The sequence below is a fragment of the Somniosus microcephalus genome, chromosome 11, assembly GCF_052327205.1.
Source record: "Somniosus microcephalus isolate GS21.2 chromosome 11, FLI_Smic_1.0, whole genome shotgun sequence".
Lineage (NCBI taxonomy): Eukaryota > Metazoa > Chordata > Chondrichthyes > Squaliformes > Somniosidae > Somniosus > Somniosus microcephalus.
This window is the reverse complement of record NC_140997.1, coordinates 22,654,510-22,682,407: the sequence shown is the minus strand read 5'-3', so window position 1 is coordinate 22,682,407 and position 27,898 is coordinate 22,654,510. Positions and strand designations below refer to the sequence as shown.

Sequence of the window (27,898 nt, the reverse complement as noted above, 5' to 3'; positions counted from 1 at the left end):
AAGGGAAGCCAGCACGGATTTGTTAAAGGCAAATTGTGTTTAACTAACTGGATTGAGTTTTTTGATGAGGTGACAGAGGGTTGATTGGGTATTGCGGTTGATGTGGTGTGCTTGGACTCCCAAAAGGCGTTTGATAAAGTGCCACATAATGGGCTCGCCAGCAGAGTTGAAGCCCATGGAATAAAAGGGACAGTGGCAGCATGGATACGGAATTGGCTAAGTGACAGGAAACAGAGAGTAGTGGTGAATGGTTGTTTTTCAGACTGGAGGAAGGTATACAGTGGTGTTCCCCAGGGGTCGGTACCAGGACCACTGCTTTTCTTGATATATATTAATGACTTCGACTTGGGTGTACAGGGCACAATTTCAAAATTTGCAGATAACACAAAACTTGGAAGTATAGTGAACAGTGAGGAGGGGAGTGATAGACTTCAAGAAGACATAGACAGGCTGGTGAAATGGGCGGGCATGTGGCAGATGACATTTAACGCAGCGAAGTGATGCACTTTGGTAGGAAGAATGAGGAGAGGCAATATAAACTAAAGGGTACAATCCTAAAGGGGGTGCATGAACAGAGAGACCTGGGGGTATATGTGCACAAATCATTGAAGGTGGCAGAACAGGTTGAGAAATCAGTTAAAAAGGCTTACGGGATCCTGGGCTTCATAAATAGAGGCTTAGAGTACAAAAGCAAGGATGAACCTTTATAAAACACTGGTTCGGCCTCAACTGGAGTATTGTGTCCAATTCTGGGCACCACGCTTTAGGAAGGATGTGAAGGCCTTAGAGAGGGTGCAGAAAAGATTTACGAGAATGGTTCCAGCGATGAGGGACTTCAGTTACGTGGATAGACTAGGGAAGCTGGGCTTGTTCACCTTAGAGCAGAGCCGGTTGAGAGGAGATTTGATAGAGGTGTCCAAAATCATGAGGGGTCTGGAAAGAGTAGAGAGAGAGAAACTGTTCCCATTGGCAGTAGGGTCGAGAACCAGAGGACACAGATTTAAGGTGATTGGCTAAAGAATCAAAGGCGACATAAGGAAAAACTTTTTTTACGCAGCGAGTGGTTATGATCTGGGATGCACTGCCTGAAAGGGTGGTGGAGGCAGATTCAATTGTGGCTTTCAAAAGGGAATTGGATAAATACCTGAAAGAACAAAATTTGCAGGGCTGCAGGGAAAGGGCGGGGGAGCGGGACTAGCTGTAGTGCTCTTGCAGAGAGCCGGCACGGGCTCGATGGGCCGAATGGAGTTCCTCTGTGCTGTAACCATTCTATGATTCTCACTGGTTTGAATGCATTGCTTACATCAATGCACAGTCCTGCAGCACCATCTAGTGGGCATTCCATGACACTTCGTCTGACGCTTCTGAACTAAAGAAGAAAAAAGCAAACACTTTGCTGCTTGAAAAACCACCAAAATAGATGAAGTTTACAAGTGGTGCTGAACTAGTAGTCTACGGTAGGTCGCCCGGACCCGTTCTAAAATCCTGTCTTCAACCAAAACAGAAAGCCATCTTCCACATGCTCCGATGCATTTCCAATATTGTTTTTACTTCAAACACCTTTTAATCCAATGGGCTGTGGACCTTCAGCTATTATGCATCTCCCAGCAGTGGTAAACTACGACACAGAGTGCCTCAAGATGTGATGAAGGAAAAAAAGTGGGGAAAAATACAAAGCGGCTTACAAAAAAATATGTACTTACAGTATTTGGAACGGATCTCAGTAAAACCTGGCAAGCTCACTATGTCACACTTTTACAAAACTGAAATATTACAATAAATGGACCGCTACCAGCCTCAAATCGCGACTTGCACCACTATAGACGCCAACTCAAGTGTTAAATTTATATTGTCCAACTCCAACTGCCTCAGTGCAAGCAGGAACTGAATCCAACACAAGCTAGGGTACCGCAGGGATCGGGGCTGGGTCCCTTGCTGTTTGTGGTCTACATTAACGATTTGGATGTGAATGTAAAAGGTATGATCAGTAAGTTCGCAGATGACACGAAAATTGGTGGGTGGTAAATAGCGAGGAGGGTAGCCTCAGTCTGCAGGACGATATCGATGGGTGGAACAGTGGCAAATGGAATTTAACCCTGAAAAGTGTGAGGTGATGTATTCTGGAGGGACTAACAAGGCAAGGGAATACACAATGAATGGTAAGACCCTAGGAAAGACAGAGGATCAGAGGGACCTTGGTGTGCATGTACATAGATCCCTGAAGGCAGCAGAACAGGTGGATAAGGTGGTTAAAAAGGCATATGGGATACTTGCCTTCATTAGCCGAGGCATAGAATATAAGAGCAGGGAGGTTATGATGGAGCTGTACAAAACGCTGGTTAGGCCACAGCTGGAATACTGTGTGCAGTTCTGGTCGCCACACGATAGGAAGGATGTGATTGCTTTGGAGAGGGTGCAGAGGAGATTCACCAGGATGTTACCTGGGCTGGAGCGCTTCAGCTATGAAGAAAGACTGGACAGGCTGGGGTTGTTTTCCTTGGAGCAGAGAAGGCTGAGGGGGGACCTGATTGAGGTGTACAAAATTATGAGGGGCACAAAGTTATGAGGGGCATAGATAGGGTAGATAGAAAGGAACTTTTTCCCTTAGCAGAGGGGTCAATAACAAGGGGGCATAGATTCAAGGTAAGGGGCAGGAGGTTTAGAGGGGATTTGAGGAAGAACTTTTTCACCCAGAGGGTGGTTGGAATCTGGAACTCACTGCCTGAAAGGGTGGTAGAGGCAGGAACCCTCAACATTCAAGAAGCATTTGGATGAGCACTTGAAATGCCATCGCATACAAGGCTACGGACCAAATGCTGGAAAATGGGATTAGATTAGACAGGGCTTGATGGCCGGCGCGGACGCGATGGGCCGAAGGGCCTCTTTCTGTGCTGTATAACTCTAAGACTCAATATGACTATTACGTGGAAAGAAACAGGTTCCCAGACTTGCATCGTTATTATTCTTACAGTCCCTTAGTCTGCTTCAGGCAATACAACGCTCTGCTCTGCCAAACTATGTGGATTTAATTCAGTGTGCAGACACAATCCAGATTTTTGTTTCCAAATACAGGAAACTTTGGTTTATCCGGAGGTTAACTGTCCGGAATGCTTGAGCCACCGGCAAAAATCAGGAGCTGTTTCGTTAGGTTTTTTTTTTCTTTTCGTTGCTTTTTTTTTTTCACCAGTCAGGCTCTGCAAGGTCTCGCTGAAGCTGTTGCTAAGCAAGAGTTTGTTGCCAGATATGGAGCTCAAAATCTCCGTATGTTTCAACATTAGCGCTGGTTTGTCCGGCAGTTTTGATGGGGCGGCAACAGCTCGGTCCCGTCGGTGCCAGATAGCAAAGTTTCCTGTATAATGAGACGTACCGAAATACGAAGGAAGTAAACTCAGTTACGCAATTTCGCCAATGGATGCTCGAAGTTCCCGTGTTAGAAAGCAAGGAGCTATTGGACATATTGTTCCCAACCACTTGCTCAGGGAATCTGCTTCACCCTTAACTTTCTGAATCTTTCCTGCACCCTCTTCCGGACAACAGGTTAATGGTCCAACATGGATGCCTGTATTAATTTCACCTACACCGTCCCAACTGCAGTTTTAACCGACTCTTCAACCTTGGTCTCTGTCCAAGTTGAAATTCCACACCCTTTTCTCAGTTACTAACTATATCACTCTCCTTTACAGATACCATCTCATTAGCATCTTAAGTCACATTCATTCGCACAACATTGAATCTGCTTTAATGAAGTGTTTGTTCATTGCCTACGATGCATTGTTTAGCTGTAGAAATGTTGTCCAGCGCAGTTAAAAATCACAATACACATTCAGGAGGTTACCGTTAAAATGATGATTTTTTTCTGGTTTGACCTTGACTGAAGCACGGATTAATTCTAGAACACAGTATATTCATAACATACAATAATCACTGGTGGCGATGCAGTATTGATCTACAACTATTTTAATTAGAGCTGATAGTTAAGTTATGTCATACATTGGGAACAAGATGACCTTCATCTACCCATTTTCCCCCCAGACAAGGCAGTGAAATCTACAGCAACCATACAAGAATCCTTCTTAAATGAGAAGGCACATAGAAGCAATTGCATTGCCCAGTCACCATTCCTCGTTTTTATCTGGCCGTTAGCAGACTTTCAACATCTAATGCCACCGTTGCATCTAACCTTGTTTGGATACGACACGGTACAAAACTCACAATAGGCGGAGTTGTGCATCGCTATGAATGACTGAAACCAGATTAAAAGCAACCAAATGCAGAAGACAATTCTCAAAGGCCGCTGTTGTTTAAGAAAGGAAGCAGGTTCTTACTTTTCGACAGCGTGGGTTGGGACAGCTGAACATGTTAATATCTTTGTCTAGTAGTGCTGGGAAGTTGCAGAACGGGCACCTGGAAAGTGAGAGAGAGAGAGGAGCTTAAACAATACAGCACGTGCAAATACTCTTCATATATGTCCGTCCAATTACCTGCTTAGTAAAGGTAATGCCTAATACCGTACAGCACTACAGGTCCCAGATTTAATTCCTGATTTGTGCTGTTAGCTGAGCTTAGGCAGGACAGCAGTTAGGGGGATAAAATTGGCTCCAGTATGGAGGAAAAAGACACATCAGTGAGGGTCTCCATTACTGCCGACTGTCCAGAAGCTCTTACTACAAATTGTGTGTATGTGTGGGCATTCGGTGAGGCAGGATCAGACTCACATATTACATAGTATTTACAGCACAGCAACAGGCCATCCAGCCCAACTGGTCTGTGCCGGTGTTTAGGCTCCACACCAGCCTCCTCCCACCCCTCTTCATCTCACCCCATCAGCATATCCTTCTATTCCTTTCTCCTTCATATGTTTATCTGGCTTCCCCTTAAATGCATCAATGCTGGCTGTCGTGCCCTCCGTGAGGCGACTGCCTGCAGACAATCACTGTTCAGGCTCACGCATAATAAATGGACACTTCGGCAAGACAACGGAAGGATGTCTGCACCTGTGGAATCGTACCCCAGCAAGAGTCAGCGACTTCAGGAGACAAGGGAGAAAAATACTTTGCCCATATTTTAGTTTGTAATACAACATAATAAAGCTCTTATCGCCGTTTAGTTTGGAGTTTGGTTTCTTCTTCCAACTACCTAGACTGTTATTACCGTGACAATATCTGACTAGAGATCATTTTGCATCATATCATATGAATCAATATATAGAGGTGGACAATGCCTCTGACAGCAAGTTCATGCAAATATGGAAGCTGGCCAACTGGTAATATCCAGTAACACACGAGACATTAAAAAGGACATCAGTACAATTAAAATAAAATTCTAAACAAAAGTAGCTCAGTCGCTCATGCGGCTGAACACGCCAGTTCAAGTCCCAGCAGCATCCGTGACTCAACCCTGCTTGTTTTTTGGGACAAGCTTTGTCCGCTCTCAGTCTGACCAGCAGATGGAGCAGCACACTGAAGCAAGGCACTGCACCTTGCAGCAGAGATCGACAACAGGTACAGCCCAGCTCGCCTGTTCTCGGTCTCCCGCTGGTGCCTCATCAAACGGCATTAATCATCAAACATCACAGAAGGCATAGGAAGTAAAATACCGCTAAAGGGAAAGGAGAAAAAAGTTAGGATATTAAATTATGACTAAACAGTTAATTCGATATAAAGGAAAATGTGAGAATTTGCGCTTTAGAGCGCCTTATGCCCCAAAGCGTTTTACAACTAGCTTTCAAAGTTAGTCGCTGTTGTTAAGTAGGCAGATGTGACAGACAGTTTGCGCGCAGCCCACAGACAGCAAATGAAAGGTGATTCTGGTGGTGTTGGTTGCCAGCACACCAGCTGAACTCCACGCTCTGGTTCGAAGAGTGCCGCGGAATCTGTTACATCCACCTGAGCAGGCAGGCCAGTGATTTGGAGGGGGGGGGGGGGGGGTGGGAGCGGGGCAAGGATCGGATTTATCTCCAAGATGTATATATTAGTGAGAAGGATGCTCAGTCAGCCCGGGCGGGGAGGGGGGAGGGGGGGTGGGGTGGAGGATGGGATTTATCGCCAAGTTGTATATATTAGTAAGAAGGATGCTCAGCCACGCTCAGGTTTACAGTCACCATTTGGAGAAAACTCTGCTGGACGCATCATCCAAGTGGGAAAATTCAACCCAAGGGACCTCGAAAATAGCAGGTTTCTGTGAGGATAAACGGAGGATATTTCCTCTCGGGAGGAAAGGCAATCTGGGGATCTTTTCAAATAAACTTGGGGCTGGGAGGAGGAAAGAGGATAATCTTTAAACAGGTGGCCTGTTGCTAAGATTCTCAGTGCCACTTTTAAACTAGCACCTATATATAATTGACACACCGGGGAAGACGTTCAAGGTACACTGACTTTTGGATTCAGATGATTTATAAAGTGCTTGAGCCTCACTCTCACCAGTTATGTCATGAACTTAACATCCTGGGTTTGAGGGGGAGGGTGAGTAACAGGCAGGTTTTTATGGTTCCGGATAGCTTGCCAGGGAAAGTGCACAGGTGAACATTGTGGTCTAACAATATGCAACTCAAAAGGATATATTGACCTTGGAGTGGGTGCAGCAAGACTCACCAGAATGAAACCGGGGCTAAAAGGGTTAAATTATGAGGACAGGTTGCATCGACTGGGCTTGTATTCCCTCGACTATAGAAGATTAAGGGGAGATCTAATTGAGGTGATTAAGATGATTGAAGGAGTTGACAGGGTAGAGAGAGAGAAACTATTTCCTCTGGTGGAACAGTTCAGAACAAGGGAGCATCACATCAAAATTAGAACCAGGCTGTTCAGGGTGATGTCAGGAAGCACTCCCTCACACAAAGGGTGGTGAAAATCTGGACCTCTCTTCCCCAAAAAGCTGTTGAGGCTGGGGGGGGTCAACTGAAAATGTCAAAACTGAGATTGATAGGTTTTTGTTAGGCGAGGGTATTAAAAGTTGCAGAACCAAGGCGGTTAAAATGGAGCTAAAACTCAGACCAGCCACGATCCAATTAAATGGCAGAACAGGCTCGAGGGGCGGAATGACCTGCTCCTGTTCCTCGGTCTAAACTTACACATGAAGAATCATTTGTTGGGCTAGGTAGCAGAAGGTGGTCACCGCCTGCGAAACCATTATTTCAGCAGGAAACAAATATTGGCCCAGAAATTCGGGTCCCAACGCGTGAGTACGGACCGAGTACTCACGCGTGGGCCCGATGGAAGTGCCGGTTTCTTGCATGCACTATGCATGCGCAGGAAACCGGCATTTCCGATCCTCTGAACCAAGGGGTTCAGAGGTCGAACGCGTGCGCGCAGGAGTCTGCGCGTGCGCGTTGAACTTCCTCTTTTTTTACAGGTTTGTCCGTGCGTGAAGGCCTCTACGTTTTACACATTAAAAAACCAAACGCAAGGACTTCATTTTAAAAGGTAAGTGGTCAATTAATTAAAATTAGAACATTTTTTCCACAGGTTTATTATTTTTAAATACTTTACAGTAAGGCAAGTGTATTTTAGCCTCGATTTTTTATAAAATTATTTTTTTGAAAAATTTAAATTATTGTTTAAAATAGTTATTTAATGTTATTTATAGTTGATTTAAATAGTGTGATTTTTTTTCAAATTTATTTTAAGGTTAAGTACTGTTTTGGGCGCCCGGAGTTTTCATGAGTTTGACTTCTTTCTGTCAAACTCATGAATGGACTTTTCCTTCCTCCGATTGGTTGCCCAGTGCTCACGTGATCCCAGCCGACGCATCGCACTAACTACGCCGCTGGATCACGCAAGCACAGCGCGCCGGGAGCTGGACCGGGCCACAGACAGGAAATCCACGCAGGCCCAGGCCTCAACTGTCGGCGTGCTAGGTAAGTGTAGGTCGGGGGCTTGCACCCGCGGGAAGCCCCTGACACGAATTTCTGGGCCAATGGCCCGGAATTTACAGTCGGGATGACGGCGAACTGGCAGCGTTCGCGGTCGTTCCGCCTTTGGAACTGACAACTTTGGGATTTGGCGCAGGCGGCCCTGAAGTTGCGGTCCATCATTCACTGCTCCGACACAGGCTGCGCTGCGCCCCCTCCGCCCCCCACACACACACAGCCGGCAATCAGTGTAATCACCCAAATCAGGGAAACTTACAGAAACTTCGGCTCTTCCGCAGTAATTACGTGGTTAAATTCCCCACTAAAAGTTCGACCCAAAGGGATTAGGTGTAACTGGGGTTTTAACAGCGTATTGACGGCTAAACAAAGGTTATGGGCCTGAAAAACTCTTTGAATGTTGTGCAGTGTCAAATTTATCCATTTTAATAAAATTTAAAACTTAAGAAAATTAAATTAAAAAAAAAAAATTAAATAAATAAAGTTTGTTCATCTTTATTTCAGATTTGCCTTTATGCGAGAGTCCCAATCTTTGTTTTGCGCGCTCTAATATTTTCAATGCGCCACCGACCGCAAATTCTGGGCCACTGTCTCCAGGCGAGCAAGAAAAAAAATACTGTATGCGCGAGACATGCGTCAGTCAATAGATGCGCCAACAGAATTTATTTTTCAGCTGGTGTCGGCAGTTATTTCTTACTTCTATTCCCCACCAAACCTCAAACACTTCAGTGAAAAGGCTGCAATCTAATCTCTGGGTTCAGATGACAGCTGGAGCCAGACTTTGGGTTCCCCGAAAAAGAAAATCTAAACCAGAACAGCATGGCAACCCCATGCAACTATTCAAAGAAAAGCCCGGAGTTAAACTGGTGTTTTGGCAAACATTTGGCGCTTAAGCTAGACCTTCAGCTTCATACCACATTCAGCACCCAACCAAAAAACACAAACAGATAATTAACGGTAAAACTTCAGATATTGGCCCAGATATCCCGATCCCTACGGGTGTGTACGCGCTGTGTACCCACCCGTAGGGACATCGGAAATGCTAGTTTCAGGCATGCACTGCGCGTGCGCTGGAAACTGGCATTTCCGATCTGTCGGGAATCCTCTTGACAGATCCTCCGGCTGCCCGGGAGAAGGTCCTCTACGGGCGGATAGCTCCGCTTTTTGGAGACCCTCCACCCGCAGAAAACCCTTACAATTCTTGGGCCTGGTGAAAGCCTGCGTAAGACCTGCTTTTACCAGGATAAGAGTTCAAAAAAGTTTTTAAAAAAACATTTTTTCCCCCACTGATTTATCATTTAAAAATACTTAAAAAAAGGCAAGTTCATTTTTAGCCCCGTAAAAAACGTTATTTTTTTCAAAAAATCTAATTTTTGTTTAAAATACTTAATTTATTGCAATTTCAAGTCATAAAAATGTGATTTAAAAAAATGTATTTAAAGTTTTACTATGTTTTTTCATTGATCTCCATTCATATATTTGACAGGTCTTCCTGTCAAGTGTATGAAGGGAGATTCCCTTCTGTGATTGGCTCCCCATGGCCCACGTGATCCCAGGGACGCTGCGAACTACCTGCGCCTCTGGGATACGTGGGCCCTGCGCACTTCAAGTTTGGTGAGGCCAAGGAGCGGAAGTGTGTGCGTCCCAGTAGCCCTCAGGTAAGGGCGTAGATTTTTCCAGATCCTGCCTATGTAGAGACAACTTGGATTTATATAGCGCCTTTAACTAGTAAAATGTCCCAAAGCGCTTCAGAAGAGCATTATCAGAGGAAACTGTGCACCATTAAATCATAGAAACATAGAAGATAGGAGCAGGAGTAGGCCATTCGGCCCTTCGAGCCTGCTCCGCCATTCAATGAGTTCATGGCTGATCATCCAAATTCAGTACCCTGTCCCTGCCTTCTCCCCATATCCCTTGATCCCTTTAGCCTTAAGAAATATATCCAACTCTTTTTTGAATATACTTAATGAACTGGCCTCCACCGCCCTCTGTGGCAGAGAATTCCACAGGTTCACCACTCTCTGGGTGAAGAAATTCCTCCTCATTTCAGTCCTAAATGGCTTACCCCTTATCCTTAGACTATGACCCCTGGTTCTGGACTCCCCGGCCATCAGAAACATCCTTCCTGCATCTAGTCTGTCCAGGCCTGACAGAATTTTATAGGTTTCGATGAGATCCCCTCTCAATCTTCTAAACTCCAGTGAGTATAAGCCCAATCGACACAATCTCTCCTCATACGTCATTCCTGCCATCCCAGGTATCAGCCTGGTGAATCTTTGCTGCACTCCTTCCATGGCAAGAACGTCCTTCCTCAGGTAAGGCGACCAAAACTGCACACAATACTCAAGGTGTGGTCTCACCAAGGCCCTGTACAACTGCAGCAAGACATCCTTGTTCTTGTACACGAACCCTCTCGCTACGAAGGCCAACATACCATTTGCCTTCTTAACCGCCTGCTGCACCTGCATGCTTACCTTCAGCGACTGGTGCACAAGAACACCCAGGTCTCTCTGCACTTCCCCTTCTCCCAATCTATTGCCATTCAAATAATAATCTGCCGCCTTGTTTTTGCCACCAAAGTGGATAACCTCACATTTATCCACATTATAGTGCATTTGCCATGTTTCTGCCCAATCACCCAACCTGTCCAAATCGTACTGGAGTTTCACGACATCCTCCTCACAGCATACCCTCCCACCCAGCTTTGTGTCGTCTGCAAATCTGGAGATATTACATCCAATTCCCTCGTCCAGATCATTAATATATATTGTGAACAGCTGGGGTCCTAGGACCGATCCATGCGGTACCCCACTAGTCACTGCCTGCCACTCGGAAAACGACCCGTTTATTCCAACTCTTTGCTTTCTGTCCGCCAACCAGTTCTCTATCCAAGTCAATACCTTGCCCCCAATCCCATGTGCCTTAATTTTGCACGCTAATCTCTTATGCGGGACCTTATCGAAAGCCTTCTGAAAGTCCAAATACACCACATCCACTGGTTCTCCCTTATCTATTTTACCAGTTACATCCTCAAAAAATTCCAGTAGATTAGTCAAGCATGATTTACCTTTTGTAAATCCATGTTGACTTTGTCCGATCCAGTCACTGCTTTCCAAGTGCTCTGCTATTACATCTTTTATAATGGACTCTAGCATTTTCCCCACTACCGATGTCAAGCTTACCGGTCTATAATTCCCCGCCTTTTCTCTACCACCTTTTTTGAATAGTGGGGTGACATTAGCTACCCGCCAATCCATGGGTACCGTTCCAGAGTCTAATCGAGTTCTGGAAGATGACCAGCAATGCATCTACTATTTCTAGGGCCACTTCCTTAAGTACCCTGGAATGTAGATTATCAGGCCCTGGGGATTTATCGGCCTTCAGTCCCATCAATTTTCCTAACACCATTTCCCTACAAATACTGATTTCTTTCAGTTCCACCCTGTCATCAGACCCTATGTTCCCTGGCATCTCTGGGAGGTTATTTGTGTCCTCCTTTGTGAAGACAGAACCAAAATATGTATTTGGTTGGTATGCCATTTCTTTGTTCCCCATTATAAATTCCCCCGATTCTGACTGCAAGGGACCTACGCTTGACTTCACCAATCTTTTTCTCTTCACATATCTATAAAAGCTTCTACAGTCAGTTTTTATGTTCCCTGCAAGCTTACTCTCATATTCTATTTTCCCTTTCTTAATTAATCCCTTTGTCCTCCTTTGTTGAATCCTAAACTGCTCCCAATCCTCAGGATTATTGCTTTTTCTGGCCAATTTATATGCCCTCTCCTTGGACCTTATGCTATCCCTAATTTCCCTTGTTAGCCACGGTTGGGTCACCTTTTTTGTTTTATTTTTATGCCAAACTGGGATGAACAAATTCTGTCGTTCATCCATTCGGTCTTTGAATGTTTGCCATTGCCTATCCACCGTCAACCCTTTGAGTGCCATTCCCCAATCAATCCTACCCAACTCGCTCCTCAGACCATCGTAGTTTCCTTTATTTAAATTGAGGACCCTAGTCTCCGAGTCAACTACTTCATTCTCCATCTTAATGAAGAATTCGATCATATTATGATCGCTCCGACCCAAGGGGCCTCGTACAACAAGATTGCTAATTAATCCTTTCTTGTTACATAATACCCAGTCTAAGATGGCCTGATCTCTGGTTGGTTCCTCGACATATTGGTCCAGGAAACCATCCCGTAAACACTCCAGGAATTCCTCCTCCACAGTATTGTTACTAATTTGGTTGGCCCAATCTATATGTAGATTAAAGTCACCCATGATGACTGCTGTGCCCTTATTGCACGCTTCTTTAATTTCCCTTTTAATGCCATCCCCAACCTCCGCCTTACTGTTTGGAGGTCTATAAACCACTCCCACTAACGTTTTTTTCCCCTTAGTATTTCTCAATTCTACCCATACAGATTCCACCTCATCAGAGCTAATATCCTTCATTACAATTGTGTTAATCCCTTCTTTAACCAGTAATGCTACCCCACCTCCCTTTCCTTTTTGCCTATCTTTCCTGAATATCGAATACCCCTGGATGTTGAGTTCCCAGTCCTGGCCTTCCTTGAGCCACGTTTCCGTAATCCCAACCAAATCATATTCGTTTACCTCTATTTGCACAGCCAATTCATCCACCTTATTACAAATGCTCCTCGCATTAAGACACAAAGCCTTCAGGCTTGTTTTTTTAACGCTCTTAGACCTATTAGAATTATTATTTACTGTGGCCATGTTTGATTTAAACCGTTGATTTCTCTGGCTGCCACTTTTGTTTTTCTCCTTCCTATCTTTTGCTTTTATCCTTGTTTCCCTTTCCTCTGTCTCCCTGCTCAGGTTCCCAACCCCCTGCCATTTTAGTTTAAACCCTCCCCCACAGCACTAGCAAACACTCCCCCTAGGACATCGGTTCCAGCCCTGCCCAGGTGCAAACCGTCCGGTTTGAACTGGGCCCACCTCCCCCAGAACCGGTTCCAATGTCCCAGGAACTTGAATCCCTCCCCCTGGCACCATTCCTCTAGCCACGTATTCATCTGAAGTATCCTTCTGTTTCTACTCTGACTAGCACGTGGCACTGGTAGCAATCCTGAGATTACTACCTTTGAGGTCCTGTTTTTTAATTTATCTCCTAACTCCCTATATTCCGCTTTTAGGACCTCATCCCGCGTTTTACCCATATCGTTGGTGCCTATATGCACCACGACAACTGGCTGTTCACCCTCCCCTTCCAAGATGTTCTGCAGCCGCTCGGAGACATCCTTGACCCTTGCACCAGGGAGGCAACACACCATCCTGGAGTCTCGTTTGCGGCCGCAGAAACGCCTATCTATTCCCCTTACAATTGAATCCCCTATTACTATAGCTCTACCCCTCTTTTTCCTCCCATTCTGTGCAGCAGAGCCACCCCTGGTGCCAGGAAGTTGGCTGCTGCTGCCTTCCTCTGATAAGCCATCCCCCCCCCAACAGTACTCAAAGTACTAAATCATCTAGCCTTCCTCTATTACCGTTTTGAGACTTCCATGGCTTGCATTACTATTGATAAAAAATACTTCTTGCCGATTATGCTATGCTATTATGCGTCAGCCATGGCTCAGTTGGTAGCACTCTGTCGCCTCTGACTCAGAAGGTTGTGGGTTCAAGCCCCACTCCAGAGGCTTAGCACAAAAATCTAGGCCGACACGCCAGTGCTAGTGTTGAGGGAGGGCTGCACTGTCGGAGGTGCCGTCTTTCGGATGAGACGTTAAACCGAGGCTCCGTCTGCTCTCAGGTGGATGTAAAAGATCCCATGGCACTCCCTTGAAGAGCAGCAGGAGAGGTATCCCAGGTATCCTGGGCCAATATTTATTCCTCAATCAATATTAAAAACAGATGATCTGGTCATTATCACATTGCTGTTTGTGGGAGCTTGCTGTGCACAAATTGGTGGTCTTGTTTCCTACATTACAACAGTGACGACATAAAGTGCTTTGGGATGTCCTGATGTCGTGAAAGGCGCTATATAAATGCAAGTCTTTCTTTCTAACTGCTTAAATAAAATGGAATATCATGGCATCGTGCAGCTTTATACTACATTTTCAGATCTAACAACTGCTGAGCATAGTTATAGCCATCAGCCCCAGGATGCAACGCACAACTGTGTCTCATGAGCTAGACGCTGGTCCAGGTTTGTTTAATTAAGGAGAAGTGCAGAAGACAACGTGCGTCAGATACCAACCGTACAAGTTCATCAGCACAGGCTGTAGCAATCGCCTCCTCTGCTTGACGTTCATAGTATTTGCATAGTATGTTCTCTGGCAATACCTTTTCCAGTTCGCCATTGAGGAATGTGCAGGTACAGCAGCTATCCATACAGCTCAACTGGGACTGAAAACAAAAGGAAAAACAGACACGATGATCCATCGTAAAACACATCAGGTCCGTTACCTAACATTTCTGGTTATCAAAAACCTTAATTACTTGCCGCCTACATCAATTAGGCGGGGAACTTTTAAAGGGAGCTGTAAAAAAAAAATCTTAAATAAATTAAATGTAATCATCATTTAATATTATCTTCAATTATTTCATTCCCAGTGCAAACCTTGCACTACACTGAAAACCACAAAATCCACAACCCAGAAAACTACTCACTGCTACCCAAATCCCACCTCGTTTCTATTTTTCCTCTCCTGTTCTCAGTTCGCCTTTCTTCCTTAAAAATGGTCTTCACCATTTCTCCTTGTCCTTCATCTGCATCTCAGATTCTCGACTAGGCTGGGTCTTGGCATTCCATTTGATGAAACTCTCATGGTGGACGCCATCCTTGTTTGTGTGTGTTAAATTTCTCTGCTCCCATCCAGAAAGTACTAACTTCAACTTGGGGTACGGGGCCACATTCTGGTATCTCAACCAGCTGGCCATTGTTCAGGTTTTGAGTCGAGATAGTAAATGTTGTTAACTGGCTATTGAACCATTGGTTGAATCTTACACTTTGATCATCCAAATTCTACACAGACAAACTTTTTTTAAACTGGGATTGTTGGATAGTGATCAAGAGTATTCGCTCGCTGTCTTTTCCTTTTTCTACCTCAGGGGAAGGCGGTTTGGGGAGCCGTGGAAGGTGAACTTTAGCACCCCTTCCACTGCATTCCAGCCTTTCAAATACCAGCATCATTATTTTTAATCTCTTCATTATCTCAATCAGTAACTTGCCCTTGAGCCTCTCTCTGTCCGCAATGTACCATGCCTACATAATACTCATCCAAACCATGTTCCTCTATTGGCAAAATAGACCTGGTGTTAATTGCCATGGCACAGGATCACTTCCCCACTAAAAATCCAGAATTAACCCACGGTTCAGCTTCCTCAAATAAAATACCACATTTCAACTAGCCAATGACACAACATGCGGTACAATGGCGAGAGATCCTTTAGCACAGAATAAACCAACAGACAGCATAATCACTTAAGCCTGCAGTCATGCACTTCACTGCAAAATTTGGCACAGTTTGTACTCAAAACAACTAGAACCAAGTAAAATCACCAAAAGGTGGATTATTAGAGATCAGGCTCTTTTTATTCCAGGTACACATTTAAACCTTGGGGACACAGGCTGCCAGTTTTTTTAAAAAAGGGGCACTTCTTTTAAAGTGAGTCCTTACCTTGCCAGCTCCAAACACGGCCTCCTGCGCATACTTCACGAGGCATTCTTTACAGAAGAGATGACCATCACTGCATTGTGTCAACTCCTCAAAGGCAAATTCTCCGTAACAGCAGCCACATTCAATCAGCTGGCCATCCTGTAAGCAGCAACAGTGGATTTATTGCAGATCATTTTTATTCACGTGCTACACAATATACACCTGACAATCTGCAGTTGTTTTTTTTTTTTTTAATGTTAAATAAATTCAAGTAATCCAGTCATTTGAATTAGGCAACTGGAAAAGAACAGTACTGGCGGATTCAATTAAACCACCATCAATTATTATGAATAGCCTGCGGTGATGAAGGATGCCAATTCTGCAAGGCAATGTTTGTTCTGATTTGCAACATTTCCACTGACGGCACCAATCACTCTGGTGTGATGTTGTTCACACTCAAGGCACGCTTCGGTCAATGGCTCACCACCACCTTCTCAAGCTAACTAGGGATGGGCAATAAATGCTGGCCTTGCCAGCGACGCCCAGATCCCATAAGCGAATTAAAAAAAATACCTAAATTCCAGTCTTAAAATATTTCTTGCCCACCCCCCGCCAACAAATCACACCATTTCTCTATATCTCATGGCCTTCAGGAGCACAATTACTAATGCACTTTCACCGAGTATAGAAGCTAAAGGTGTTTTGGAAGCTGCATTAAAGATTCCACTAAAAGCTGGTTTGTCCAGATCGGATAGAAACACTGCAATCAATTTGACTTTGGACATTCAAAGATCCAAAGATGTGCGGGTTAGGTTGATTTGGCTATGATAAATTGACCCTTAGTGTTAGGGGATTAAATACGTGGGGTTACGGGGGTAGGGTGGGATATGTGTCGGTGCAGGCTCGATGGGCCGAAATGGCCTCTATCTGCACTGTGGGGATTCTGTGATTCAAATGGAGGAGCGTGTGACCGAGACTTAAGTAGGAAAAAATAGTGTGATGCAACACAGTGCACTCTTTTTTTTTTTTGAAGAGGCATGCTTTATCTATTGATGCTGGTGGGAGGTGGGGGAGACACATACCTGGATTATAAAAAAAAACTTCATTTATATAGCACCTGTCACGACCACCGGACGTCTCAAAGCGCTTTACAGCCAATGAAGAATTTTTGAAGTGTAGTCACTGTTGTAATGTGGGAAACGCGGCAGCCAATTTGCGCACAGCAAGCTCCCACAAACAGCAATGTGATAATGACCAGATCATCGGTTTTTGTTCTGTTGATTGAGGGTTAAGTATTGGCCAGGACACCGGGGATAACTCCCCTGTTCTTCTTCGAAATAGTGCCATGGGATCTTTTACGTCCACCTGAGCGCGCAGACGGGGCCTCGGTTTAACGTCTCATCCGAGAGACGGCACCTCCGCCAGTGCAGCACTCCCTCAGCACTGCACTGGAGTGTCAGCCTAGCTTTATGTGTTCAAGTCCCAGGAGTGGGACTTGACCCACAAACACCGTCTGACTCAGAGGCGAGTGCGCTACCCACTGAGCCACAGCTGACATAAGAGACAGAAAGAAAGAGATAAATGGTTGGTGACAACAGGAGAACACTGATCAACAACACAGAACAACAGAAAAGCTGCAGAACTGCTGCACTCCACCAAGGACAACATTTAAATAAAATTTGCACTTTGGGGGAAAAAAAATTGCCACGCAAGAAACACAGTAAATGCCTTGGCCGAGAAATTCGGGCGCTCCTATATTTATTCATTCATGAATCCCGGGATACTGGGCTTCGGGCCTCATTGGAATGAAGGTGGTGCTGCGTGAGGAGTGGAGAAGGGACCAAGATTCTGCTACGACTGGCGCAGCAGCAGCCCACAGGTAAGTGAAGGCCGGGGTGGGGAAGAAAGAGTTGGGCGGGAGGCGCGCGCTCGCTTCCTGTCCACCATTTTGGGGCCTTGGCTGTCCGCATAGTGCCGAAAAACAGGTGTTACGCAGCCCACTTTCTGGGTCCTCAAGTTTTCAGATAGGCTTGTGCTTCAGAAATGCACAGTAAATACTGGATTCTGTTTTTTCCGCTGGAATCAAACGACATGATTCAAAGAATGTACGCCAGGCACTCAATACTCTTAATTGACCAGACAATGTGCAAATCATTCAGAAATCTTCTGAAGGAAAAGGAAAAGCACAAATGTACAATTGCCATTTTAAATTGAAGATAAAAATCCAACATTTTAAAACAGAAAATGCTGGAAATACACAGCCGCTCCATCAGCATCTAAAGAGAGAAAAGACAGCTCAACATTTTGGTCTAAACCCTTTTGTCACAACTAGAAGGGGAAGATAGCCGAGGCCCTTCATAGAACTGGCGCAGAAGAGAACATGTTCTGGCTGTTCTTCCGTCCTCTCTCCGTTTTAGTCAGTTCTGTAAAAAAAAAAAATGTCCCTACCCCTCCCGTCCTGACCAAGGGTTTCTACCGGAAACATAAAGCTTATTATCTCTCTTTTCAAATATTTTGTTGTGTGTCTGCAGCATTTTTAAGTTTTATTTTAGGCAAAAAATTCGACAGGTTAGCCTTTAATTACAGCATTTCAAGATACAATCCCATGCTCGGATGGCTCTTAGCATGCCTACTTTCAAAGTCGAATCCAAAAGACAGAACAAATCGCATCTGTTAAAAATCCAATAGCTGCTGAGAAGATGCATCAGTTCTTTAAGATGCATGAATGGAACACTCAGGTGGTCCTCAGCATGGCCAACTTTTGAAAGAAAACAAAGTCACTTATAAATGATTATGACGTTTGGCGCTACTCTAAAGTTGGAGATTGTGGACTGTAATATGCTGGCTTGAAGTGTTGTGCAACTTGCGCTTACCTTCTGATATTGTTCTTCATTCATTTGCATAGCAAATTGAAAATCTGCATACTGCAACAGAAACAGAGTTATAAGTATGGCTCCAACAGCGAACGATCTAACTTTTCAATTTTCTCTGCCTGCTGTGCTCTCCCACCCGCCCCCTCACCCCCACTAAAGGCGCCGACTCCTTTTTGTGGTACCGGTTCCACAGGCGTCAGGTACCCTCAGCAACTTATTCCTGTGCGAGGTTGGACAGTCAACTGCAGGGGGCGCCACTGATGAGCCAATCCTGTCTGCACATGAAGGGCTCTTGCAGCAGGGCTTGCGGGATAGCAATCAGGAAGGGGAATTTGCACCGATTTTCCCCGTTGCCTAAACTTGAAGCACGGAGGCAGGTTGTAGCACACCCCTACTGCTGCCCTGGTCGAGATCAGCAAATCCAGCAGCAATGGGGAATTCCAGACTGTGTGACTCAGTTACTCACTGCATGAAATCACTCAGCCATTAGGGAGCTTCCAGCTTAAGTTTTTCCCCCCCTTAGTTTCCTCCCTAGTTTTCTTCAGTTTTGAAATGATTGACTCCCAAGTAAATTCAACAGCATGCTGCATGTGTGACAAATGAAACTTTGAATATTCTAAATTTCAAGCGGATTCTTGATATTGTAATGCTTCTAAATATTTACACCATTTCTTCTATTTATCCTCAGTCCTCAAAACACAACAATTACTCACAGATAGCAAGCTCTGGAAAGACTGGATGGTTGGTACGACGGTTCTGAACAAAAGTCTTGAATTTAAAATGCTTGACCATAATATTCTGCTTAAATACACTAAAGTACAGTTGCAGATACTTTTGATGAAGCAAAGACGCAAATAAAAAAATATTAAACTTAAGTTTTATGTATTTCTTGGCTTTCACTATAAAAAGGTCGCATCCTAACTAAACTGATGGGACAATGAAGATAAAGAACTACTACCCTATATTACCTGGGGAGATTTGTTTATACAAATTCATTTCTCTACCCATGATTGGCAACAAAAATGCTTATTTATTTTCCAGACACTTTAAAAATACTTAATTGGTCGTCTCTGGGAAGATCTCTTCTAAGCTCCTTCCCAAATTCTTTGATGGATATGTAGACCTCCTCCACTTTCACATCCAACCCTGTCCCCCATCCCAGGCAACACGCAACCAACAACTCACCGTGTGCAATACCACAAGAGATCTACTAAAACATATATTTAAAATGTGGGCCAAAAAATATACAGCAGATTGCAAAAACAAGAGAATGTAATGGGTGAGGGGGAGGAGGAGGGGGGAGGGGAAATAGAATGGGGGAAAAAAAAAAAAGAGTAAAAAAAAAATCAATGAGGGTCAATTGACCATGAAACATATTGGAGCCAAGGCCATCTATTCGCACCCAATGTTCTACCAAGATCAATTGCCCCACCCCAACCAACACCCCAGTTGGCATCAGCACTGAACAGGGATTCTGCTCGGCACCATGGTGGTCTGTATGACAGCACCAAATGGAAGGTGCACAAGAATGCAACTGCATGCGGGTTTATGAAGGATGATGTAGTTTAAGTCAGAAATATGGTTCTAAGCAACACTGCACTGGTGTGAAGAACTTGCGTTTCATATGGGAGCTTCGCCACACAAAAAGTAAATAAACAGGTGACAGCTGTCTTCCATCGGAGAAGATGATCAGTCGGTTGCCCTCACCCCGCCAATAATACAATGCAGACCAATGCCTTGTGTCTAGGCATTAGATATCGAAAAAAACAAAGACCTGCCCCACAAAATGTTTCTACCAGATCACTTGAGATAAACTTTCGGAACAGCCATCTGGGACTTGCAGGCCCCCCAGTTTGCACTCCCCTTCCGAACAGGTCATTTACCTCTTCCATCTCTTTCATCTTCTGATGGAAGAACTCCAGTTCCTGTCGCACTACTGGATGAAGGCCATCCTGCTCATACGATCTCCAGTGTCGTCTTTTGTTTTCTAGAAAGCGCATCTGTCTCTCTATTTTAAAGGCACCTGAGAGAAATGCAGCTAGAATGAGAGGCCTCTAACATTTAATCCTTCTAATATCGCAAAAAATATATATATATTTATAAATATTTATATACACACGCACATTGGAAAATTCCATGCATAAATCTACTTTGGTTTTCAAAATTTTTCTATTTTTTTTGTATTTGGCCAACGCTTCACATTTAAATGGTTTCGAGTGAATGAGGCAGACAAAATGATTGTTTAAAGACTGTATTAAAGGGAGGTACAAGTTAATGCTGTAATTAGAGATAGTATGGTAACACTATCGGACCTCGATTATAATGGCGTTCTTGGAAGACTATCTGTTCCCATTGAGTGGGATGAAAACAGCTGCACAAGGGTTGCCAAGCACAATAAAAGGACACATTCCCATGTGTTAAAAGACAGTTTTTCCCAGACTATTAAACAACCGTGTCACCTTCACTTTTCAACACAAGAGTCATTATGACAACCCCGCGAGGAAGAGGAAAGATGCAAATAATTTCTGGTTACTCACGCTGTTCTTCAACGTGACTGCCAAAGTTCCATTTGGAACAAATCTCAGTAACAGGCCAAATAGAAATGTTACAATTTTTGCTTATGTACGAACAGTACTGGGAGATGTTACAGCTTTATTGTGCATAAACATGCAAGACATTCAGAAGTGTCGTGTCTAATACACGCAGTATATTAACACCCATCCCCAGCATTCTGCACGCTTGTGTCATTAAATCGGACATGGATTTTTTCCCCCTGAATTACTGGAATGAAATACAAATAGAATTGGGGCCTACCCCATTCACTTAAATACAACAACTAGCACTTAAAAATTACAGGCAAATTAGATTTTACTCTTTGAAGCTACATTAATCCACACGGTCAGGGCTTACAGCATGGGCGCTCCAGACAGTAGCAGCTTTCATTCCTTACCTTGTTCAAATTTGAAAATGATTGAATTAGATGAGCTCATTTCTTTTCGTCTGCTCTTTTTCTGGCTGGATTGTGGCGAGTTTTCCTGCCACTGCTTAATAGCATCTGATAAGGCCTACGAAGCAAATCAGCAGGGAAAGAAATGCTAAAACAGCAGGCACTGTGTACGGTTCATAGAACAAAATCAGTTTGTCATTCGAAAACTAGAGTTCATAAATAAAATCACAAAGAGCATGCGCCATAAAGGTCCTTACACGACAGCTAACTATTTACATACAATTTCCTTTTATAAAACGGAGGGAATTCACGAGAGATTTGGTTTTTTACCCCACTGTGGCTGTTGGTGCATCTACCTAAATGACGTGGAGATTTTAAAAACTGAGTTTACCTGACAATGTGCAACTTAAATCACAAATAGTGGCATTTATTTAAAACAATGACAGGATGCCAATCAGAAACAAAAATCTTGTTTTGGAGCAACGACAATCAGCTTTGTTGCCTATTCAAATAAAAGTAAAAATACAGTTTTAAAAAAAATCACGAAAGTAAGTTTAAGTTCACAGAGATTAATGCACTATGGGAGACTGAAGGACAGCAGCATGATAACCATTTTGTTCTACTGATCGCCTCTTGGTATTTGTGTATGCATTAAGACTGTCACTTGCGTAAATCAACTAACAGAGGATGCTAGGCTAAGAAGTAAGAACATATCGTCAATATGTTAATCACCTTCCCAGCTACATTGAGCTCAAGGTGCAACCATACCACTTCCACCATAGAATCATACAACACAGGGGGAGACCATTTGGCCCATAGTGTCTGTGTCGGTTCTTTCCAAGAGCTATCCAATTATTCCCACTTCCCTACTCTTCTCCCAGAGCCCTAACCCATACCCCTCTGTTCCCTATCCAATGCCCCCTTGTCCCCATCCCATACTCCATTTCCCACACCTTCTGTCCCCTATCCCATACCTATACTATAACTGTTGTGTATGTACCTTTAAGGGAATAACTGGTCTCAGACTGCAGTACCGGCAGTGACCACCCCTGTATAAAAGGCCCTAGCAGGCTTCTGCACTTTCAGTTTCCAGGTTGTCTCCATTCAGTAAAGACTTGTTATAATCAACTCCTGCAGTCCGTGTCTCAATTATACACGGACATAATAATAACCTGCCCCAACATATAATTATATACAGCACAGAAGGAGGCCATTTGACCCAGCGTGCCTGTCCGTTCTTTGAAAGAACTATCCCATTATTCCCACTCCCCTGCTCTTCCCCCATACCCACTATCCCCTATCCCATACCCTCAGCCCCCCAATCCCACACCCCGTATCTCCTACCTCTATCCCATATCGCCTATTCCCATTTAGAAAGGTTAGCAAAAGGACACAATTTTGACTCCAACATTACTTACACCCTCTCTTACTTTCACTCACTCAGTTCAAGCTTATCAGCCACTAAATGTCACTATTCAACAATTCAAGCACCCAAGCAACATCTCATAACAATAGAATGCTGCAACATTTTGATGTTACAATACCAAATTTTATTTTTTCCTCACTCATTAATTTTGTTGTTTGCCCGCCTCTTCTGAACACGTTAACAACTTGCATTTATATAGCACCTTTAACGCAGTAAAACGTCCCGAGGCGTTTCACAGGAGCATCAAACAAAATTTGACACCGAGCCACATAAGGAGATATTATGACAGGTGACCAAAAGCTTGGTCAAAGAGGTAGGTTTTCAGGAGCCTCGTAAAAAAGGAGGTGTAGCGAGGCAGAGAGATGGCGTGGTTGAGGGAGGGAATTCCCGAGCTTAGGGCAGAGGCAGCTGAAGGTACGGTCGCCATTAGTGGAACGAGGAAAATCGGGGATGCGCAAGAGGCCAGACTTGGAAGAGCGCAGAGATCTCAAAGGGTTGTAGGGCTGGACAACGGGCGTCAGACATCCTCAATTACTTCACCTGATCCTGTCCTCATTTGATGTCCTTGCATATGCTCTTCCAGCACAGATCGCTGGATAGTAATCAAAAGCAGAAAACATGGCCGTTATTTCCCCCAGCCTAACCCATGGCACTGAGACAGATTGTCAAGCCTCTTCTACTGCCCGGCCGAGATCAACTGACCCAGCACGGACTAGGGATACTATTTCTGGAACCTTCTAGATCTGCATGGCTCACCTACTAACTGGATAAACACAGCCATGACAGAAGATGGGATTTTAAGCTAACCAGTCATACCTCCCAGTAGCCTGTATCAAAATTAAGTCTTCTTAGACTTCAGTCTGCCATTATATGATCTGTCCTGGGTGATATCAGGGCAATGCCAAAGTATTTGACTAACAAAGGACAGGAAAGGTAGTCAACTCCATTTTCACACAGCATATTGCACGCATGCACGGGCTATGTGCATGAATGACGTGACAAGTTTTGTTAAATAATAAAATGTGAGGAACAAAATCAATTTCTTCCTGTTCATTTTACAAATGCATTAAATAAATCCATTTGGCAGGTAAAATCAACTTCAGCAAGTTGCTATCCTGAACCTCCAATCCATTGTACCTCAAGCCATCATTTCAGATTGTGGTCTTTAGAGTGCATGAGCAGAAAGTTTCCTCTTCCCCCATCCTACCAAGCTTCATCTGCTTCACACATTCATTTCTGAGCAGATAAATTGCAGATCACAGCCATGTAATCAGCCATTGCAACTGTAATACTGGCATCTGAATGTCGGTACTGGGAGCAGATCTTTTATTTGTTCCATACAATTATAAGTAATCAATAAATAAACCAAATTGAAAAGGATGAGAAAAAAAACACAAGTAGCGGAGGAAAAAGCACCTGGCAGCACAAACCTTGCGGGTGATTGCATAGTGTCCCTTGAGCTCGTGTAAAGCCCATTTGATGTCTTGACTGTTTAACATTTTGAAATCTGCCATGAGGAGGTCAGAGGCTTGAATAAAACACTGCTGGTTCACAAGAGCGAGCTTTGAAAAGTCAAAAAAATCCATCTTGGGTTTCTGTTTAAATAGAAAACATACCGACATGCACAAACACATTAGGATGTGGTAATTGTTCACATGACACTAGCTTGTACCTGGGAGGAACACAGACACAAATAGCACGTTACTGATGTTTCTAACTTTGTACTCAGTTTCTTCCCATCAACTTGAAACCCATTATTAATAATAAGTGGAATAAAGAATAGCCAAAGTAAGCAATGTGTTGTCATATGTAATTCTAATCCGCAAACACTTTCCCTAACCGGATAGACTCTCTCCCTCATTCCCATAGCCAGAACACTAAGTTCAGCTCTCTCAATGCCATGCCCCTCTATTCCCTGTGACAGGAGACAAACCGGTTGCACAATAGTCAAACCCAGCTTCTCTCCAGCATCTGGAGTGAAAGGATATTCCATATGAAATGGCGAAAATAAGCAGTTACCTCTTCATTACTTTCAAGCAAACTGCTGGTGTGTGTGAAAATTAAATTTTTCTTCGGATAATCGGGATTTTCCAGGAGCTGGTTGCACAAGCTGAAAACAAGGGCGGAACAAGTGTTGGTACACAATTGATGTAAAGTCACAAGTAGCTTCCTATCTATGTCAAATAGGAGGCCAGAACCCTCCATTCAGTGTTATTTAGTCAATGCCCTTTTTTAGTCAATGTATAAGGAGAAGCGAAGGGAAAATAATGTATTCCATGGAAATCTATGTACAAATTTCAATGAAGACTATAACCATCCTGAGGATTTGGTACCTTTCAAAATGCCTTAACCTCATTTAAAAGGAATAATTCCCTTTAGATCTCCTATACATCCCCAACCAAAGCTTTAATCAGCAACAATCCATAGCCAGTCCTTCAAGTGACTTTCCATCTCATATCCTTCATCCACTCTGAAGAAGCTCCCAGTTTCTGTTTGGTGTCTTAACTCACCTTTTCTGACTGGATGTTTATGATCAATTCCTTCTGGGCAAAGATGAACAGTGTGTGTCAGGAATGGACAGAGAATTTAACAGAAATAGTGCATCAGTGAATAAAGTGAAAGCAGGGAATAATGGTAAAAAGTTAAAATTAAAGGCACTTTATCTGAATGCATAAAGCATTCATAACAAGATAGACAAATTAGTGGCACAAAGATAACAAATGGCTTTGATCTAATAGCCATGACAGAGACATGGTTGCAAGGTGACCAAGATTGGGAAGTAAATATTCCAGGGAACTTGAAGTTTCGAAGACAGGCAGACTGGAAGGGAGGGGGGGGGGGTGTAGCCCCAATAATAAAGGATGACCATAAGGACAGTAGTGAGAAAGGATCTTGGCTCAGAAGATCAAGAAGTAGAATCATTATGGGTGGAGCTAAGAAATAACAAGGGACAGAAAACACTGGTGGGAGTAGATTATAGGTCCCCTAACAGTAGCTATACTGTTGGACAGAGTATTAATCAACAAATAATAAGAGCTTGTAACAAAAGTAATACAATAATCGTGGGCGACTTTAACCTTCCTATAGACTGGCAAATCAAATTCACAAAGATAATCTGGAGGACGAGTTCATGAAATGCATTTGCAACAGTTTCCCAGAACAATACGCCGTGGAACCAACCAGGGAAGAGGCTATTTTAGATCTTATGAGAGACCGGGTTAATTAGTAATCTCATAGTAAAGGATTCTCTGAGGAAGAGTGATCATAATATGGTAAGTAGTTCACTCTGAAACTCAATGCGAAATTCCAAGTCCGAAACTAGAGTCTTAAACTTAAAATAAAGCCAATTACATAGATAGGAGGAGCAAGCTGACGAAGGTAGATTGGGAAATTAGATTAAAAGGTATGACGGTAGATAAGCAGTGGCAAACATTTAAAGAAGTATTCCAAAATTCTCAACGAATATACATTCCATTGAGAAATAAAAATTCCACAGGAAAAGTGATCCATCAGTGGCTAACTAAAGAAGTTAAGGATAGTATTAGATTAAAAGAGGTGGCTTATAATGTTGCAAAGTATAGTAGTAAGCCCAAGGATTGAGAGAGCTTTAGAAACGAGCAAAAAAGATAAAGAAATTGGGGGCGAAAATGGAGAATATAAAATGAGAGTAAACTCTTAATATAACAGATTGTAAGAGCTTCTACAAGTATGTAAAAAGGAAGAGAGAAGCAAAACTAAGTGTTGATCCCTTAGAGGCTGAGACAGGAGAAATTATGGAGAATAAGGAAATGGCAGAGACTACAAACAAATATTTTCTATCTGTCTTCACAGTAATAGACACAAAAAGCACACCAAAATGGTGGGGAACCAAGGGGCTAATGAGAGTGAAAACTTAAGTAATTAAGATCAGTAGAGAAAAGTACTTGAAAAACTAATGGGACTAAAAGCTGACAAATCCCCTGGACCTGATGGCCTACATCCTAGAGTTCTAAAAGAGCTGGCTGCAGAGATAGTGGGGATGCATTGGGTGTGATCTTCCAAAATTCCCTAGATTTTAGAATGGTCCCAGCAGATTGGAAGGTAGCAAATGTAACCCGGCTATTCAAGAAAGGAGGGAGAGAGAAAACAGGGAACTACAGACCAGTTAGCCTGACATCAGTTGTTGGGGAAATGCTGGAATCCATTATTAAGGAAGTGGTAACAGGGCACTTAGAAAATCCTAATATAAATTAGGCAGAGTCAACATGGTTTTATGAAAGAGAATTAGTGTTTAACAAATTTATTGAAGTCTTTTGAGGATGTAACTAGCAGGGTAGATAAAGGGGAACCAGTGGATGTAGTATATTTGGATTTCCAAAAGGCATTCGATAAGGTGCCACATAAAAGGTTGTTACGCAAGATAAGGGCACATGGGGTTAGGGTTAATATTTTAGCACGGATAGAGGATTAGCAAAAGGATAGGCACCAGGATGTAGCATTAGAAAGGAGAAACAAGGTGCATAAAGGATTGGGAGAGACAGATAGCACTAGAGTAAGAAATAGTACGGTATTAGGTGGGGTCAGACCAAGAGAGAATACAAGAAGGTTTAAGATCGGTTTCCAGTGCATGTGCGTGAATGCATAAAGTGTGGTAAATAATGTTGGTGAGCTGCAGGCGCAAATAGCCACATGGGAATATGATGTCATAGCGGAGGATAACAGAGACCTCGCTCAAAAAAGGACAGGATTGGGTACTAAATATTCCTTGATACAAGGTGTTCAGGAAAGATAGGGAAGGAAAGAAAGGAAGTGGGGTGGCAGTATTGATTAAGGAGAGAGAGGATGTCCTGGAAGGGTCAAGGACAGAAACTATTTGGTTAGAGTTGAGAAACAATAGAGGTGCCATTACACTACTAGGTGTATTCTATAGGCCGCCAACTAGTGGGAAGGATATAGAGGAGCAAATTTGCAAGGAAATTAGAGGGGTGCAAGAACTATAGAGTAGTGATAATGGGGGACTTCAACTATCCTAATATAGACTGGGATAGTAATAGTGTAAAGGGCAGAGAGGGGGAAGAATTTCTGAAGTGCGTTTAGGAGAACTTTCTTGATCAGTACATTTCCAGCCCACAAGAAAGGAGGTTTTGCTGGATCTGGTTTTGGGGAATGAGGTGGGTCAAG

General features: G+C 43.5%; 1 protein-coding gene across 4 annotated transcripts in view; it reads right to left on the bottom strand.

Moving 5' to 3' along the window:
* rnf216 (ring finger protein 216) overlaps nucleotides 1-27,898 on the bottom strand; it is a 226,999-nt gene that overhangs the window by 141,740 nt on the left and 57,361 nt on the right. For 2 of the 4 annotated variants that reach the window (XM_086000325.1, XM_086000326.1), the window contains exons 6-13: nucleotides 24,758-24,848; nucleotides 24,169-24,333; nucleotides 21,316-21,430; nucleotides 20,249-20,403; nucleotides 18,366-18,416; nucleotides 15,514-15,651; nucleotides 14,091-14,239; nucleotides 4,326-4,404 (exon numbers count right to left, since the gene is read on the bottom strand). In XM_086000325.1, coding sequence (XP_085856451.1) covers nucleotides 4,326-4,404; nucleotides 14,091-14,239; nucleotides 15,514-15,651; nucleotides 18,366-18,416; nucleotides 20,249-20,403; nucleotides 21,316-21,430; nucleotides 24,169-24,333; nucleotides 24,758-24,848 — 943 coding nt within the window. The remainder of the gene's footprint in view (nucleotides 1-4,325; nucleotides 4,405-14,090; nucleotides 14,240-15,513; nucleotides 15,652-18,365; nucleotides 18,417-20,248; nucleotides 20,404-21,315; nucleotides 21,431-24,168; nucleotides 24,334-24,757; nucleotides 24,849-27,898) is intronic. The other 2 variants (XM_086000327.1, XM_086000328.1) reach the window with 2 other exon arrangements.